Genomic DNA, 19002 nt, shown 5'->3' with positions numbered 1-19002 from the left:
ACAGGATAAAGGGCTGACATGAATACTTCTCATTGTTGTTTAATCTGACAAATAAATTAATCTGTTAATCACATGGCCAATTAAATGTCAAAAAATGCTGAAAAACTCTTGAGGGCAAATGCCTTGTTTTGTGTGATCAACAGCCCACAACTCAAAGCTGATGAATTTACAGTGCTTCAAAACAATAAATGTTCATATTAAAGTAGCAGGAACCAGTGAATGATTGACATTTCAGCTTGAAAAATGCAATGCAGTTATCAAGACACAATAGAGGGCCATGCCCTTTATAGCTTTTTACAAGAGCTACATTCAAAGGTAGGGTGTCATCATAACAAAAGGTCAACTTATGAATCTGAATTAGAGAAAGAGATCAGTAGGTGGTGGGGATGCAGCATGATCATAAAAAATTGTGCAAGGTTTTTGTGAATGACTTACTATGGCTTTATTTTGTAGCCTATATGTATAAATAAAGTGAATTTGCAACGACTAGCCTTTATTTTTTATGACTTCTGTTTGAGGATTTCCTATAAGAAGTGTTTTATTTTGAACTTCGAAGTAAAAACTGGGGGAAACAATGAGGCAAGGCAAGCCTGTGAAGCAGAGATGCAGAGCGCTCACATTGTATTAACTGAAGAAAGAGTGCTCCTGACATACTGCTCTCCAGCAAGGCAACATTAACTTCAGCATGTGGCATCCTCACCTCTTTGTAGGAGGACATGATCCTCTCGATGGCGTCGGCTCCTGAGGCCAAGAGGTTGCGGGCGGTGGTGAAAGCCTCTGTCCTCTCGCTCACCATCACGTGCGTATGCCCGTCTGCTGTTTCTAGGGGGCGAAACGAGAGACAAAAGACAGGGGAGAGGACAACTGAGTTAAAAAAAAACTGCAGACATGTTTATTTAAGCAAGAACTTTCCTTTTGGCTTTTGTTATCTGACTGAAAGTCTGCGTATCTGTTGTAAGTCTGTTGTCAACACATTCCCAGAGTTGTACCTGCGAGCATTAGAATGACATGGAAATGAGTTATTTAAATATCAACAGGGACACTGGAGCGGTAGCACAGTAGTAGAGCTGATCAGCACACAAAGGGACATTGTTCGCAGCTTTACTTTTGATGCAACTGAAATGTCATCAGAGAGATGTGGGAGGCAGCTACCGTTTTCACACGTGCTAATCAGCCCCTGCTTGAGAAGGAAGCAGAAGCTGTTGTTTTGGAGATGCTAATGATCCGTGTGTGCAATGTGAAAGGGGTTGAACCTCAGAATGAAACACAACTGTTGCAGTGGCATTTAAAAAAAGCTTTACTACACTCCAGATACTCTCAGATATAATCAAGCAAACTAATGTTCCATGGGACAACACTGAAAAAGATAGCTCACACAGCCTAAGACATGTTTAACTTGGAGTTTCCAAAGACAAAAAAAAAAGGGTTTCGGGGCAACCTTGAGGCCTCCATACCGTTGTCAGCGAAGCCGGTAGCCGTGATGATCGGTACGGCCACCATGACGAGCCCGCAGCTGCTCCACACGTACTTCATGAGGAACTGCTCGATCATGATATACCAGAGACGCTTGGACAGGATCAGGTTCATCTGGTCCGCCAGGGCCCGGTAGCACTTCTGCAGCTGACGCATCTCCACCTGCAGGGGAAAGTATATTACAATGCGTAGAACCACAGGTGCTTCCTGTATCTCTGTGAGGAACATGAGTGTTTGAGTGACCAACTGGCCTGTTTGTGTGCAACCTGATTACAACAATGTGCACATGTTATGACACTATATAAACTTATTTATATAGTTATATAGTTATTGGATGTGGTTAATCAAGATGATCTAAGATGTCTCATAGTGGATTTTACCTGTAGAAATGCCAAGGGAGGAATTGACAGAATGTTCTGTAGGTGTGTTCAAACTTGAATGACATTAAAGTTATGATGGACATTCAGATGATGTAATACTGAGAAACACTGCAGCACACTGTCTATTAATGATCTATTAATGTGGATGTACTTTACACTGATCACCACAGTGTTGTAATATTGCTGCATGCCTGCCACAGTAAATGCAATACTCTCTATAGTCTCCATATGCCCTCCTCCAGCTCCACATACCTTGTGGCCCCTGTAGAAAGCTATCTCCTCAGCATTGGCGATGATCCTGGAGTGCACATAGCGCAGGTAGCCTTTCCTATGAGCCTCCTCGGCCACCAGCTTGCCAAATTTGGGCGAGCAGGCACGCAGGACCTTAGCCGTGACAAAGACCACCAGCCCGGCCAGCAGGGTCGGCCCGGAGGCGTTGGCCCCTCTGGATCTGGCGGTCTGTATCAGCGTGTAGGAGGTCAGCACCACGTCCAGGATGGGCTTGGTGAGGTTAGAATAGAGGTGGGCGACCGACTGGGAAAACATCATCACGTCCTCGGTCAGAGACTGGTCCGGGTTGGCGAGCCTCCCGTCCATGTTGCTGACTCTGTAGTAGGTCTGGTCGGTGAAGTAGGTCCGGTAGGCATGGTCCACCAGCCGGGTGCGGAAGGCCAGAGCCAGTTTGCACTCCAGGTACCGGATGGCGCTGTTGACGAACGTGGCCGGGATGGCAATGAGGAGCCATTTGATGAGCTGGATAATGAAGCTCTTGGGTTTCTTCTCCACGATCGTTTTGACAATCTTGCCGTCCAAGCTGGCCACATAAATAGACAGAAACGTCCTGGATATCAGCGCCACCGAGTGCAAGGAGAGCAACCCGAGCTCCCGGGACACAAGCTTCGGGAAGAGGATTTTACCAAGTTCGAGGATCTGCTTGAAAAATTCTGCATTGACCCCCGGGGATGCCTTCTTATGATCCGCAGCATCTATCCGCGTCTTTACCAAACAAGTGGAGCCGTTTTCCGCCTTTGAAACTCGGCGATTATTCCTGGGATCTTTGTTTTTGCTGAGCTGCCTGCAGATGATGGGGTACAGGGTTTTGACACCGTAAGCAGCCGCCGCAAGAAAGACGGCTCGCTTCGCCGCAGCCGTGCGGTCCCATTTCACTTTGGACGCCGCATCGAGGATGTTGGACATTTTGTCAAACGTTAGTCGTCTCTGCTGACAATCCTTTCAACACCCATCCCCCAAACCGAGATAAAAACAAGAGGAGGACTTCTGATGGTTGGATTGATGTGAAGCGAGCCCGATACATGTACCGCTACATCCTGCTCTGTTCGGTACCAGGGGGCCGTCAAGCACGACCAACTACATCCATTGTACTTCCGGTTGGGGTTGTCAAAATAAAAAAAACTCAAGGTCAACTTCCTTTAGCCCACGGGGATACGCAGCCTGAACCGATCGGTCGAGTTTGTGCTTTTATTTTTTTAAGTAAATTCGCCCAACTTCCGGTCGATGGACGTTTCCGCTTTCCGCTAACTTGACGCAATTTTATTTCCGCCCTACGCTTTTGCAGGGGCTGTTCTCATTGGTTGCGCCCCCGGCGAAAGGTTGCGTGACGGACGTAACAAATGAGTCCCAGACGTCGCTGGTTCCTGTAACGTACAGTTGGGGTCTTCTTCTTTGTAATGTAGGGTTAGAAAGATGTCACACACTGCTCAGGAATCAACTTTAACCACTGACAGCTTTTATACAAATGTTTAAACTGCATTTATACACGTTTATGAGCAACTCTTGAGCGAGACGTGAAAGGGTAGAGGTTGTTCCTCGCGCATCTCTTCACACATTTGAAGCTACAGATTTTACTAAGTTAGTTCACGTTAGCTGTAGCTGTGTTATTGTCACTGTGACAGCCGTTGAACATGAATTGGGTTGGGGGTTCAAGGTAAGAGAGGGGACAATATCGGTTAATCGACGTGCTAATAGTGCTAATATTAACATTAGCCTCTAAACGTCAGCTAAGCTAGGTGATTAACGTTTTAACGACTCTCGTTGCAGGAGCCGGCTAGTGATGAAGAATGATGCAAAAAGGCAGAGAGTGAGACACCTAAATACGACTTCACAGCTATAATAGATGTGGCCTTCATTGAATACGTCCAGCTAGATGTTCTGGTGTTGCTTTGTTCCTCCTAGGAGTTCTTTGAAAAGAGGAAAATGCAGCAGAGATTGAAGAACTTGGGAGTCACTGTGCCAGCATCCCCTCAAAGCAGTAGTGCTGCTAGTATGGACCTGGTGACTCTGTTCATAGTCAACCAGATTGCTGCTAAGAAAGAAAATAAAGGTGAGACATAACAGGTAGTATTGATATATCCCAAGCCAGCAGTTATTGTTACCAAACACAGAAGAAGCTGACTGAAAGTCCCTTAAACAACACTATTATACACATATTAACATGAACACTCTGGCTTATACTGTACTGTATATGATCACACACACTGCCAATACCTAGATTCATCAATCCCCCACTGTGGCAAATGATGTAAACAAACAATGTTTGTGTTTTTCAGAGCCTCCTAAAGTGGCAGTTCTTGGCAGCTATAAAGGAGGATCTAAGCATAAGAGAAATGAGCCCCTGGTACTTCCCATGAGCCCCTGCTCTCCATCACAGCTTAGTTTTGTTGAGAGCCAAACTCAAAACAGGTAGAGCTGGAGTGTTGTTTGTCAAAAGGCGCCTACAGTCACAATCAGACTATTGATCACATTTGATTTTGACAGCCAGGTCTGGTAGATACCAAACTGACTCATTAACATGGTATTCAAGTGAACCTCTGGCCCGGAAAGGGATTTTTGGCTATATAAAGTCAGTGAATACCTTTGTTATCGAACATCTTCCGACATTCATTGTGTCTATTCTGTGTCAATGTCTAGTCTTCAAGCAACAAGAAAGAGAAAGCACGTTATTCCACAAGGGTTCAAGTGCCGGCAGGTTGGTCACAGCCATCCATATTGTGCTTTTTAAACCATTTCTTATCTTTGAACATGAACAAATGTTAGGACCTTCTGGCTAAAAAGTCACTTTCTTCTCTGTCCTCTAGCTGTCACCAGTGCCGGAGTCAGGTTTCTCAGACAACAGTGCATCTGACTACCTGCCACCCATAACCGACCCCCTCAGCCCCTTCTCCTCCACCTCATCAGCTTCCTCAGGTGTTGTGAAGTATTTTATGGATCAAACTCTCATAAATTAATTTACACGATGGTAACTTTGCATTTTATAGTTTTTGTATGTATGTTTTTATACAATCAGCCAATTTAGGCCAAATCAAACTGGTCTCCTCAGGAATGTTCCCCCTACAGCTGAATCTCCAGCAGAGAAGCCAGACACAGGCAGCGCTCCCTCCCGACTGCTCCCCTCTACCCTGGAACACCTCGGGCCTGGAGCCGACCAAGGAGGTGAAAACAGAATTATTTATTATTATTTAAGATATATCTCACATTCATATGACCACATAATGTCATAGTTACAGTTGCAGTTGATACACAGGCACAAGCTTATTAGGCCTCTGTCGGACAGGTGCCTACTATGTGAACAAATCTACAGCGGTCAAACAGTGTGGATAGTTTTGTCTGATTCATGGGAATCTGACCAAATCCAACCCGGTGGCAGGCATTTAGAATAGCAATAGCTCTTCTCACTGATCTGAACTGACAGTTTGTTTATGTATGTCATACAGCAGCATCAGTATTTAAATTGATTTTTAAACCAGTTAAAAACTCCTTCTAGTGCATTTAATGCAACAGAACAATCAATGTGGATTGGTAACATTTGTTTTATCTAGGAAACAATGGAATCTACTCAGAAGTAGCATCTTAGACAGACCAGCAGTAAATATCGCTAACTGTGAACTCCTGTGGAGAGTTGAACATTAAAACATGTGTTTCCAAATATGATGCTACACTCAGATTTTATTTGCATTTATTTTGCTAGTATCAGCCTTTCTCCCAGCCCAGAGGTATGACAAACCGTATCCCCTGGTCCTGTGGATCAAACCTACCCATCTACCAACTGGAGACACCCACTGCAGCCCGAGTCCTGTTTAGAAGTCCAGAGCCAGAGTGAGAACACTAGAATCTGAGGGATTGCTCTCTGCCCTTGAATTAACTGATCACGTTTTGACCTCTTGAAGCATATGTGTGTTATCACAGTAACACAGAGGCCAGGGACCATGAAAGATACGACATCACCTTCTCTCTCAACCAACCAGACGACAGGCAGCACATGTTGAACTTCACTCTCAACCAGTCAGAAACTGAGCAGCAGATCGAGGAAGCAGACGTCTTTAGGGGCTTCAGTACTGAGGAATGTGAAAGAGAAGGTTAATACCGTTAATAACAATAACATTTGCACAACCACAAGGACTTTCCCCCTCAAGTTAACATTACATTTGATTTCAGCCACTCCTTTTGGAAGAGGAAAATCAAAGATATACCTCAAAGATGAAACACCAGTCAAATCTTCAACACCACAGTAGGCGTTTATACACAACATATAATTAAACACTTTGTTATGATTGATATGTAATATGCCTTGTTTTTATGTTGGATGTTCTTTCTTTACTGTCAGAACTTTCCCTGACTCACCAGGTGTGGGACTGAAGGTAAGTTACCACATGTGAGTCTAAAGTTAGCCTTTTATTGCCACCAAGTGGCAGAGTTTGTAACTGCCGTGCTAACGTTGTATTAAAAGAAACAATAGACATAAGCATTAAATGGCTGATTAAAAAACATATTTGCTTGGAAAATCCTACAAATAAAAATATTTCAACTCCAAAACATTACATTACTGTGTCACATTAGTAAAGCAAGTGATAAGTAATAAATATCTAACGGTGGCATCAGAAATCATTGTTTTATAATGTTTCAGTGAATTTAAACCACTTACTATAAAATGTGTTCATTTCCATTTTCCCCATTTGTAAAACGAATCTAAAATAATCTGTTAAATTTGACAGCATTTGACATCAGGTGGGGTGGGAAGGCCTTTTTTTTGTCACCACTATAGATCCGCCCCTGAGTGCACTTGATGTGGGCAGTTTTACATGTTAATTCTGTCTTATTCACAGCTCTCCAACTGCACTGACATGAACTTTTGTAAGTGTCTTAAGCATCTCCAATTAAGCTTCCCGTGTATTGTGTATATGCTGGAGAAAGGACAATAATTTGAATAGATGCTTCTTTTTTTTCCAATCCCACAGCATGTCTTGAACACAACAATGGCCCCATGAATGGTTGTGACTATTCGCCAAGTTACTCTTGTAGAGGTTACCTCAGTTCAGATGATGTAAGTTAAGTTACACCCAGAACTTGTGTCCATGCTGCTGTCATACCATGACTGCGGAATCACCTCAAAATAGCCATTATTTATGAACACATTATTATTATTGATCATTATTGAACCTATTGAACTTGATATCCAACAACCATAGTTCTATTTAGCAGTTTATAACATATCTAGTATTCTCTTACCCTTTTCTAACTGTATTTTAGGAAGAAGAACGCTGTGAGCCATGTCTCCAGGCTGCCTCTTCATATATAAACCAAACCTGTTGTTCAGAGAGCCTAAAACAAAACTTGGACTCACAGGGGAATACAAAACAAAGGCACACCCAACCCAGGCCTCTCTCCCTGCTCCTAAAACCAAAAACAAACTTCAGAGATGATCAGATTATGGAGAATGTGGCTCATCCAGATAAAGCCTTAGGATGTAATGGCCAACAGATGGAAAGCAACACAGCTCAGTTAGACTTTCCTCTGGCTCAAACTCAGAGCCCAGAGCCGTGCAAATGCAAGAAAACATCCAACGAAACTCGAGATGCAGGAAGTCAAACTGTCGACCCCACAGCTGAGACATGTGACGCATCGACTCAGTGCAGCTTTGTTGCAGACAGCGCGACCAAAACCACTGAGTTCAACTTGTGCCTGCCACCTGTTGATGTGTCAGTACAGCATTCAGCCACAGGGGGGCAGACTGATACTGCCACAGAGCCAAATACACACACACCTTCATCCAGCCAGGCCAGGAGTGGAGGGAGGCACACGCCCTGGAGCAAGAACATATCCAAGGCTGGTTCCCTATCAGGCAGCGGTATTATAAAAGAACTCACCGCTGACAACAGAGATGGCAAAGTGATCCTACAGAGACCCATAACCCCTTTTCTAGATGCCCTGAGCATGACCGACAGCAGAGGTATAACAGGAATATGAAAGATTGTTTTTAATTAATTAATGTGCAAATTGAGGAACTTATAATTCATATTTACATATTTAAACTGACTGCACCGACAAAGACAAGATATGAGCATGGGAATTGTGTTGAATAACCATGTTCTGCTCTTGTTTCTGATTGGAGAGGGCAGAGATGAGAGAGGGCAACAAGAAAATGGCTGTCTGATGAAAGGCCTCTCCAACCGAGTGAGGGAGGAGGTCACATCTGTCACCAGAGTTAACAGACTCTCACAAGAGGCTGAAACACTTCAGGAAATAGCTGACATTTTGCTCCTGCTCAAACAGAAGGAGAAGTAGGGAGAAGTAGGGATGGGAAGGAAGGAAGGAAGGAAGGAAGATGGATGAAGGCAGCAGGAAATATAAAAACATACGTGTTCTGGGTGTGTTTTCAAATTCAAAGCATTTAATAGTTTGTTTTTAAGCATATATAAACCACATAAAATAAGGATAGTGTTTGTTCAAAGTGTTATGAAATAAAGCCCCAAAGCTTTACTCTGATTCATAAGTTTATTTCTTTCGCCATATACATATTCAAGTGTTAAGATTTCATGAAGATATTTATTTTTTATAGAATATAAACTCTAGCAAAACATTTACAGCTTGAACATTAATCAAATATACTATACAGCACTTTTTTTTTTTCATTCGTATTTTTGTAATTCCTCATAAACTGTAGAAACACACGTAGTTGGTTCACATTGAAAAAAATTGTAACCATTTCACCATAAGTACACATTAAACGTCCCCGCTGTGGCAGAGGACGGTGTTAGCACGAGTGGATGTTAACGGCTGAACGCCACATGATCTTTGACGAGGTGCAGCCTCAAACAATCACGCTAAATATTTGGTCAACACAAGTTTCATTACACAGTCTGTGTTATGGAGCTTCGTCTGTGTGCGTACCGGTAATAATACTTTTGAGTACAAAACTAGTTTTCGTGGTTCCATCCTGGACCAAATGGAAATCTAACAGATAAAACAATACCTTCACATTTTGAATTAAAGTCAAGCTGTTTTTCTCCACCTTTAAACGAGTATCCCGTTGGATGAAAAGGTTAATCTTTTTTAGGAAATTGAAGGACAGAGTTTTTACTTTTAACCCAACTACAATTCACAATGTAGAAAACTGGTTTCCAAAAATGACGTAGTCTGTCGGATTCATTTGAACCACACAGGAGATTCTGCATGTTTTAGTCCCATAATTACAAATCATTCATGCTTTACTTTGTTGCTGATCATTTTCACACGTATTTGTAATTTAGTGCTGCGTTATTTTAGATTTTCACAATCACCCAGTGCCTATTTCAAGCAAGGTTAAAGTCAAGTTGATTTTCATTGCTTATTAACATGAATGGAAACCATTATTCTGATTAACCATTTCCACAGGTATCCATGTGTAAATGTGACAGCTTGACAATACCAAAAATATCACAATACTTGATGCAAATACTTTATTCAACTTTGACGGGTCACTGAAAATGTCACTACATTGTGTGGCATGGCATTTGATGAACAGCTTCTTATTTGAAAGGTGTATTAAAAAGAGGTATTGTATCTTATTAATTCATGACGGGTTAGGACCTACGTGCCAAAAACATACGGACAGTCCTGCACTTGGCACTGTCTGCCACAAGGAACCTGTACACAGTAACGGCGCAGCTTGTTAACGCCTTATTTACCTGTTTTGTTTTGTTACACAAAGTTACTCCGTAAGCTACTCTCAAACAGTTTTTGCTACACAGAAACCTATGTGTATTTGACTAACAAGGTGTAACCTCACACAGTTTTACAATTTTTTACAAAACAACACTGGTAAATTACGCTAAAGCCTACTTCTCGACATTTGACACAAGAACCACATAAATGATATGCTCTGCTATTTGTACATAAGGCTATGGAGGAAGACGGAAATCAAAATACATGAAATGATAGTAAAAAATATAGTTTTCCATCACAGGTGAAATGCAAATATGTACAGGTCAAATAAAAAAAAACAAGCTATGTAGACCTAATTATAACATGGTATAATACATCCACTTCAGGGTTTTGGACTTAAAACCGGCCTTTAGGCACCTTCACAATACACAGGCACTAATATTATCATGTTAAAGATAGAATGAAAATACTTGAAATACAATGGTTTTAGCCTACCACTTTCTTTGCTGGACATTATAATATCCAGCAATAACAATCAGCAATGACATACGTAGCTTTATAACGTGCAGTGTAGAATGACATAAGACTGTACTCTCCATAGTATTATGTTAAAAACTGCCATTTTTTAGAGGCAGGCAAGCAACAGAATTGAAAACAAAAACAGAAAAGCATTTAGTAATTTGTTGCAAAGCTGAATGAGAAATAATATTTAAATAAATAGGTCAAAAATAAACCATAGTAACAGAACTTATATATCCTTTCAGTGCTACTAGATTGGTGATTGTGTTTGTTTAGGCACCAACTTACAATACAAGTTTTCTAAACTTGAACAATATACTGTACATCTCTGGTGTTTGCTTTTCATAAAAAAATATCAGAATGACCTCGAACTAAGACTGTCATCAGATGAGGAACTGACATTGGTGTGCTATGCTACAAGCAAACATGTGACTGAGATGTGTGTCATATAGAAAGGCATAATGGTAATACAACAATAAGTCACAACTGCTGTCCTATTAACAAAAGTTTTGTGGGTGCATGAACCACATTTACTGTACCTTTTTAAATGGAGTTCTCAATGGAAACATGTTCTGACATAATGCTGTAGGTTGGCTGTGTCATGTTTTCCTTCTCATACCGTATGTACATCATATATAAATAAATCCTAAATGATATTTATTCAGAAAATGTACAAAATATTAGGGATGTCTCACTGGCACTGAACTGCAGCCTCTTTTGCAAAGTACATCATCATCAGCAGAAGTGTCCCTTATATTTTGTACATGCAGTGTGTTTTCAACAGTCATGTTTCCACGAAAAAGACACAGAACCTCTGTCTGTTATGTGGAAAAGGCAATGTTTTAGCCTTTCGTAATTGAGACATTTGTGGTGCATGGTGGTAAATTCAGCTATCTACTAAAGCAGGTTTAACTCCAGATTTGGCGTCAGTTCACCATCAATTCGGACAATAATAAACGTAACCCTTCTGCTAACTGCTAAAGCATTGATTTTGTCTTCCTGAATTGACTGACTTGAAAGTAAACTCACTCACATTACTGATACAAGCAAAAGGCCTTTTTAAACTGTGATTCTTAACCTCATAGTTAGAGTAACCAGTGGCTCCTCAGCTCACACACAGAAAAATAAAAATATTACAGACCCAACCTCTCTGCGTGTTTCAGTTATTGCCAAAGCGAACAAAACACCCAGAGGGAGGTTGCCAGCACTCAAGCTCCCCCTAGTCCACGTCAGACGCGTCGTTGTCCGATAAATGGTAGTTTGAACCTTTGACTCGGATGTATTCGACCTGCCGTCCCTCGTCTGAATCAGAGGCGCCGCAGGAACAAAGCTGGTTTTCAAACAGCGCTTCGATCTCCTCCAGACGCCGGCCTTTGGTCTCAGGCAGGCAGCCATAGACGAAGAAGAAACCCAGCAAAGCCATGCTGGAGTAAAGGAAGAACGCTCCTAGGAAGGCGAAAAAACAAAAGACCACACCATCACTAAGCACGGGCACTGAAATACGATAACTTCAAAGTAACATGCCCCTGTCAAAGTGGCATTACAGCAGGGCTAACACAAGAAGGCAATACTAACGCACCTAGAAACAAGCATTCACAGTTACGCAGTGACAGAGGCGTAATGAGATTTCTTGGCCACTGTGATCTCTATTTTCTCCTTGTCAAAGCAGAATGACATTTTGAAGCAACAACCAAGTGTGCATTATGCTAAATACCATCACCATTTCTAGGACAACATCATTATGTCGTTAGTTCTCGGCGAATGATTCTCATAAACCGGATGAATGGATGAAGTGACAATCATTAACCCGCTGCCTCTCAGGATGCCTCCACAATCACCCCCGATGGATCGATCGCTAACTCCCACGAAAGGTCAGTTCCTTCCTGTCTGAGGAGAAACCTGCTGTTGAGCCACACTGACTGAGGAGGTATGGAAGAAGGTTGCGGGGAAAAAAAAAAGGTTGGCAACACCTCGGAGGGGAACCAGTCAGCTGTTACCTCCTTGCAGGTCTTGACGCAAGTTAAGGATGAATGCGTGTTACACAAGATCTGCTGAAGGGGTTGTGTAAGGGTTGGCATAATTGGATGAGGACTGGCAGCATTGATGGCTGATAGTAATTGTTCCTGCCAGTGAGTGTTTTAGTCTGATTAAGTTTCCCTACTTAAAACCGATAAAGGTAATTGGCTTGCTCAAAATGATGACAACAACTGACCGTAGTAGGTGAAGACCTGAGCCAGATGGAGGAAGGTGAGCGACACCAGGATGTTGAAGGTCCAGTTGACTCCGGCAGCACAGGCGTTCCCTGTGCTCCTCGCCCACAGAGGGTAGATCTCTGAGTTGATGGTCCATGGCATGGGACTCATTCCTGCGAGAGAGGTGAGAGATTACTTTACGAGGAGAAGGAGACAACCTTGTGAGGCAGCTGGATTTGCCAGATCACAAGATCATGCGAGAATCCATCTTGCCGGGCTCCAATCTACAGTATGCGCTTGTGGCCACTACAGTGGTACCGATGGACCAATCAACGTCCTTTGAGGAAGTACTGGCAGCTACCGGGGGTACCAATGGGCAATAGGTGAAACAAAGCAATAAGACACTGTTCATTAAACTGCAGGCCCCATAGATGCTGCTAGAATCCTTTATATCAGAACTGGAGTATTTCTCCATTGAAAGAAGAGTAAAAAAACGTCCCTAAAGGATTTTCTTGATTGCTCTTCTCCCGACTGACTCAGTAAGAGTTTGTCTATGTTATATGGTTCATTGATCTGATTGGTTGAAGTTTGCCCGTGATAGTTGGTGACAGGCAGTGACAATAAAGTATTTATTAGGTGGTTCTGTGTGATAAACCATCTGCCGCATTCAGGTTAGAAAGGAGAGGTAAAGTTTGTATTGGGTTACTCTTACATTGATTAAGATGCATCATAACAACAATAAAAAATATTAAAATAACAATAAAAGACAGCCTTGCTGGGGCCCCTGTGAGGATGTACCAAGGCACAGGGGTGGTTTGAGCTAAATGCTAACATCTGCCAAAATGTCACCACAAGGCCCATCCAGTAGCTGCTCTGGATCATTCAGTCGTATGAAAATCTTCTTCAGCAGATGAAGTTTTTCTAGTTGGAGATCAAATTGTTCCACTTTCCATTTTTCTCAGAGAAGTCCATAAAGTGCTGCTGTCTCTAAGATCAAGCATGAACTTTACATTTCAATGTTTAGGCCAACATGGTCCAGAAATTCTTGTAGTGTTAATGAAAATAAAAACATCAACATTTGCATGGCAACAGGGAAAAGTCAATTTGCTAGATTGTGTGAGATGATTGAAAGCTCCACAACAGCTTGTTAATGGACCCTGTGGTGAGACTGTTCTCTCCAAGGTCAAGAAAGAACCTCCCATCTCAACTTCCATATTGTATTACACTAACACAACATAACATTTAGTGTTAAAATGAACAAAACCTGATTTTAGATTACCAAACACTAAAACTGTAAACTCTTAGATGATCACAAAAGCTGAATCACATACAGTGTAGAGACAGTAAACAATGCAGGTTCAATCTCTTACCAGGAGCAAAAGCAGCCAGGTAGAGCACCAGACCCAGCAAAACCAGCCAGGAGAAGGAGGTGGGACAGTAATTGTAGGCCCAGTAGGTCTGATCTCTCATCAGGCTGGAGTTGGAGCATCTGAAAAGAGGGCGGTGCACGTTTCACATTCACTGGCTTTTGTTAGTCACTCTTGACATTGGATCTCAATTCAAAGTGAAAGTATCACTTAAACATTAAGCGGTTGGATTTGACCAAAGCTCTAAATATAACCCTAACCCCCCCACCGCTTCATCCTAAACACACGCACATACTCATAGCATCCTGTGACTCACCTGCCCCATGCTGCTTGCTCTGTGGAGGCCTTATTGACTGGCACGCAGGAGGAGGTGAGGAGCGCCGAGCCATTCTCACGGTAACAGAAACCACATCCAGGGTCCAGCATGCATGGCTCACACAGCCTGCAAGCCAAATGGCATTATTAACTATAGTTTCGCTACAGAATACAATCAGCAAAGACAACAATGAAAAGTTAACGCATGCAGTGTGATTGTACATTGACCTCGAATATAAGCACATTTTAAAGGTGTAGGCTACTATGGAGTTGGTGCTGCACTCTGACGAAAAAATACACTTATCTGCCTATACTACTTCACAAGATGTGACTATAACAGAAAACAGCATTCTACCCCCTCTAATTAAGACTATAATTGAGACTTGCCTCATTACCCAAATTAAATTAATGTATGGACTGTTCCCCCCACACAGGAAGTAATAAATCAAAATGATTCATCATCAGTACATCTTTATCCCGTCTTATCCTGTCATATTTATTAAAAGTACATCTCGTCATGTGCCATTATGTGATTAGCGGTGCACATGTAAACGATTTAAAGCACTGACTTACTCACAAATTTAATTTTCACAAGAGCACACCATGTTGTCCATGCAGTGTCATCAGGTTTGTTGCTGGAGTGCCTGATAAGTGCATGAAACATGTGTTTTGTTTCAGAGGTCTATTTTCGCAGCCAGCAGACTCCCTGTGTGCAGGGCACCTTGCTCTAATTACACAGTGAGGTCAGCTAGGCTAAAATAAAACCACATATTAGCACCAGAGGGAAGCAAAAGTGAATACTCTGGGAAGGTGAGGATGTGCAACAGCTTAGCTTTAGCTAAGATTCAAATGATGACATTTGAAAATATGTACAATTTTGTTCTTTTGATAACTATCATAAATTATGTAATTATCAAAGCTATGGAGTGTTTTTCCTGATTATAGATTCACATCTATCCATAATCATAACCATCTGCAATCTATTATTCTGTGGAACCTTTTACTAATTACACTTGTTTTTCTCTCCAAAAACATGAGAATAAAATGAAAGGAATGGAATTATGTGTGCACTTATTGAAGCAGCACTATGTACAATTTTACCGCTGTGTGGAAGCTGATTCTGGATGCTACTATATTTAGGGTAACATTAGCAGCTGTGTCCTGCTCCACCCTGCAAAACAAGAACAATGCTGCTACCTTCTTGTCGTTCTTCATGTAGGTGTAGAACCTACATGAATTATCAACTGGTGATGACTTTGACTTTGTCCTGCATGTATCCATCAATTGCATATTTAAGAGCCATTTTTACAGGCTTTTAAATGAGTCAGTTGGAAACATTGAACAGTCTGTGGAAGACGTGCTTTCAACCAACTCATGAAAATAACGTTACCTTAACTGGCCAAAGCTTCTAATGGAAGCTGACGTCTCAGCTGGCAAAATTGATGGTCACTGGCAACAGATTAGGACCCTGCTTCGGTTTACCTCTGTCTGAGACCCACTGACAAATTACTATGAATTTAAAGAAGTAAATCTAAACAATATCACTATAAAATGGCATATGTGCTATGCAGGAGTGGAAATCAAGAGATTCCAAAATTCCAAGAGATTGTGTGTGTTCCCCATGCAAGTATCCTACAGTCAAAACCTACTGGAGACACCTTAACAATACATCCTTTCATGGGACGTCCCATCCACAATGAGTGTGAGAGGCCTGTGGTGGCTCTGGTGCTCCTAGGACTGTCGTGGTGGTCAGCGATGGGATGTGTGGGTCTCATACGGAGTAAAGTGAACTCAATGAAGCCACTACAGTGTGGTAAAAGCACTCATCTCTTCAAATTACCTCTGTGTTTGTGTTTTTGTGTGTGTACGTGCGTTACAGTGTGTGGGTGCTGGACAGCGAGTCCATTAGGCGCTGTTTGTTGCTATGATGAAAGACTGTCGTTACACATGAGTTTCATCTTGTGTCTGTGTAAGTGAGAGTAAATTGGGACATAGAGGCATCTGATCTCTGGCTCACATGAAAACACACTCAGGTTCTCTCTGTGTGTGTGTGTGTGTGTTTGTTTGTTTGCTTTTTGTTGCCAATAGAGACAATGAAGGGAATTGTAATTTAGTCGTAAGGTTCGGGAGAAACATCATATAGACAGGAACAACATTTACACAGCATCTTAAAAATGACGTTCCATCATTTTATACAGTTATTAATAAACCAGTCAGAGGAAACACAATAAATGTCAATAAGACATAAATATACAGACAGATCTTCCTGTTGCATATATATGCAGGCACTGATTTTGACCTCGAGTCTGAGTGCTGAAAAATACAGAGATCTGTATTAATGTATGTGTGAAAACCTGCAATAACTTCAAAACAAATGTCTTTTTAGAAGGGTTTCATCATCTGAAGCTCTCCACCACTGAGTGTACTCTCCTGCGCTCCTGGATTGGTATTCTGACATCGCAAAAGTGCTTTTACAAAAAGCAGGAGGGCTCTAAGGTGAATAGTGGTCTCGCCGTGGCTCTCTGTTTTCATCTATACCTGCACATAATGTGAAGAAATGTGAATAATGACACTTAATATCAACCACAGCGAAGAGCTGGTGGAGTACTCTCTAACTCCTCTGAGCAGTTCCTTTGGTATGCTTATAAAATTATTAAATACACATCTCAAATGCATGCAGCTCAATCCTACGAAGACACCTGAATGTTAAATGGTTCAATAGATACACCATTTTAAAGCTTTTTTTTTTTCTTTATATCTTTGGGATGGCAATCTGCAGTGGGAGTAATTCCAGGGCTCAAACCAATCAATTTCTGGTTCTGAACAGCTCTTATTTGGATCGTAACATGAGGATATGTGGGATAACTGTGCTGTAACTGCCCAGTATTTTTTGCTTATGGTTGGTAATAAAGGGCGATGATAAAGGGCCATTGTTTCATAGTAAAGGAGCCATTTTTCCCCAGCAGCAGGTAGCTTGGAACCAAACATGGAATGTACTTACTGGTATTTGGAGCAGGTAGAGTTGGCCATAGATGGGTCTAATGGGTGGAAGGTGACAGGAGGACTGTGCTCGGCAGACATCAGAAAACCGATGGCCAACAGACTCAAACTCAAACATGTACCTGACAAAGAAATTATACACATGAAAAAAACTGAGGAGGGCCTGTCGACGTCGCTATCCGATGCTGACATTTTGAGTGACTGACCTATGAGACTGCCCAAGGTGAGCTTCCTGCGTCCCACTCTCTCCACCAGCCACACTCCCAGCAGGGTGAACAGGAAGTTAGTGAAGGTGGTGAGTCCGGCCAGCCAAATCGCCAGCCTGTCGTCCCGCACTCCTGACATCTGCAGGATGGTGGCACTGTAATACCTGTGGGACACAAACATGAGGGAATTAATGAGCATCTGTTGCGACATTAAAAATACTAGAAAACCTTTTTTGTACAGGATAAGGAGCCCAACAATAGCAAAAGTTCGAACGTCTTTCTTTATTGTTAGGTTAGCATTAGTATTTAAAGGAAAAGTTCGAAAATTTGGGAAATTTGCTTATTCACGTTCTTGAGTTAGATGAGAAGATCAATACCAATCTGATGCATGTAAAGCAATGATGTAGCTTTACGGGGTGTTATGTACTGGACTATTTCTTGCCCAGGAGCAGTTGCTTGGCAAACAGCGGAGACTCGAGGAAGTTACTGCTCCTCATGGCCACAAGCCCCCTTAAAACAGCATATTGTTGGTTTTAAACTTCTGCTTTTGCTGTTTCCCCTGTTTCCAGTCTTTATGCTTAGCTCAGCTAACCGGCTGTGGCTTCACAGACAGACATGAGAGTGGTATCGACCTTCTCATCTAACTCGCCACAAAAATGGAAATAAGCATGTTTCCCTATGGCAATTAGTAGTATAATGTTATCATAACTGATAAAAACTACAGCCAAAACTACAATAACAAAATCAAACTTGTAGTTAACCAGATTTTTCCTTGCTAAATAAAAAAAGTTTGTAGTATTAATACAAAACAACATTCTGAAAAATGAATATACCATATAAGATAATTAGTCAGAGAACAAGACAAGTCAACAAACCAACCGCAACCTCTCTTCTTAAGAGCCAACCACTCATCCACCAATCACAGCCTCTCAACTTGAGTACCAGCCACTCATCTAGAGATGGTTAATGATCAGCTATAAATAGTCTCACCACTCACTTCCAATGCACCCCCCCAACCGTCTGTTCTCATACAGTATAATTATACTTCCAACTCTGGCACCATGTTGCTCCACGTAGGCAGATTACCTCCAATCATCATCAACAAGGCACTAAACAGGATGCGGTCAACAATACAGACACCTGCATGGGGTCCATTTCCCACTTCAATTATAATTTGATGTAACTATGCTAGCGGGGAAAAAAACTGAAAAAAGTGCACATGTGATGGCCACACAAACGCGTACCATACTCCTGTAAGGACTCTATTTAAAGTGTGATTATGTAAATTATGTGCTTGAACGGAGGGGAAAAAAACACATTCTCACCTAGAGATACGTACACATGCAAACAAGCTGTATATAAACACATTCAGCATATAAAATCCCTTAGAGAATGCGACACAAATACAAAGAAGGTAATACTCATTAAAGAAAAAGCCAAAATTTAAAAAAAGTCTCCAGCATTGTCTGCCTCTCTGTGTCTCTACAGGCAACTCAGAATTAGCATTCTGCTTTTCATCTCTTCAAAAGAATTGTTAACTCTCTCTTGCTCTCTCTCTTGCCCAAAACAAAGACATTCAATTGAGGGATTTGCATAACAACTCTTTACTTTT

At 41.8% G+C, this 19002-nt stretch overlaps 3 protein-coding genes across 5 annotated transcripts in view; 1 reads left to right on the top strand and 2 right to left on the bottom strand.

The window, feature by feature from the left end:
• LOC127358617 (ATP-binding cassette sub-family D member 2) overlaps positions 1 to 3079 on the bottom strand; it is a 19533-nt gene extending 16454 nt beyond the window's left edge. Inside the window, exons 1-3 of the mRNA XM_051391858.1 lie at positions 2106 to 3079; positions 1455 to 1635; positions 701 to 822 (exon numbers count right to left, since the gene is read on the bottom strand). Of these exons, the coding sequence (XP_051247818.1) occupies positions 701 to 822; positions 1455 to 1635; positions 2106 to 3050 (1248 nt within the window). The 5' untranslated portion in view covers positions 3051 to 3079. The remainder of the gene's footprint in view (positions 1 to 700; positions 823 to 1454; positions 1636 to 2105) is intronic.
• A 577-nt stretch (positions 3080 to 3656) lies between these two features.
• Positions 3657 to 8627, top strand: LOC127358621 (uncharacterized). Of its 3 annotated transcripts, none has more exons than XM_051391862.1 (15): positions 3657 to 3798; positions 3912 to 3951; positions 4047 to 4194; positions 4421 to 4553; positions 4782 to 4839; positions 4949 to 5057; positions 5191 to 5303; positions 5839 to 5966; positions 6057 to 6226; positions 6306 to 6378; positions 6475 to 6508; positions 6974 to 7001; positions 7106 to 7191; positions 7398 to 8097; positions 8260 to 8627. In XM_051391862.1, exons 1-15 carry the CDS (start codon positions 3776 to 3778, stop codon positions 8430 to 8432), a joined length of 2016 nt encoding a protein of 671 aa, XP_051247822.1. In that variant the 5' UTR covers positions 3657 to 3775; the 3' UTR covers positions 8433 to 8627. The 3 variants fall into 3 exon arrangements, with proteins under 3 accessions (XP_051247822.1, XP_051247821.1, XP_051247823.1); XM_051391861.1 differs by having other exon boundaries at positions 5158 to 5303; XM_051391863.1 differs by having other exon boundaries at positions 5158 to 5303; positions 8267 to 8437.
• Positions 8628 to 9571: 944 nt separating this feature from the next.
• The window catches only part of LOC127358623 (proton myo-inositol cotransporter-like), a 64708-nt gene continuing 55277 nt past the window's right edge, over positions 9572 to 19002 (bottom strand). The window contains exons 5-10 of the mRNA XM_051391864.1: positions 17391 to 17554; positions 17186 to 17306; positions 14186 to 14311; positions 13873 to 13991; positions 12523 to 12675; positions 9572 to 11756 (exon numbers count right to left, since the gene is read on the bottom strand). Coding sequence (XP_051247824.1) covers positions 11530 to 11756; positions 12523 to 12675; positions 13873 to 13991; positions 14186 to 14311; positions 17186 to 17306; positions 17391 to 17554 — 910 coding nt within the window. The 3' untranslated portion in view covers positions 9572 to 11529. The remainder of the gene's footprint in view (positions 11757 to 12522; positions 12676 to 13872; positions 13992 to 14185; positions 14312 to 17185; positions 17307 to 17390; positions 17555 to 19002) is intronic.

Source organism: Dicentrarchus labrax, unplaced genomic scaffold (genome assembly GCF_905237075.1).
Source record: "Dicentrarchus labrax unplaced genomic scaffold, dlabrax2021, whole genome shotgun sequence".
In the NCBI taxonomy this organism is placed as follows: domain Eukaryota; kingdom Metazoa; phylum Chordata; class Actinopteri; family Moronidae; genus Dicentrarchus; species Dicentrarchus labrax.
This window is presented reverse-complemented; position numbering and strand designations above follow the sequence as displayed.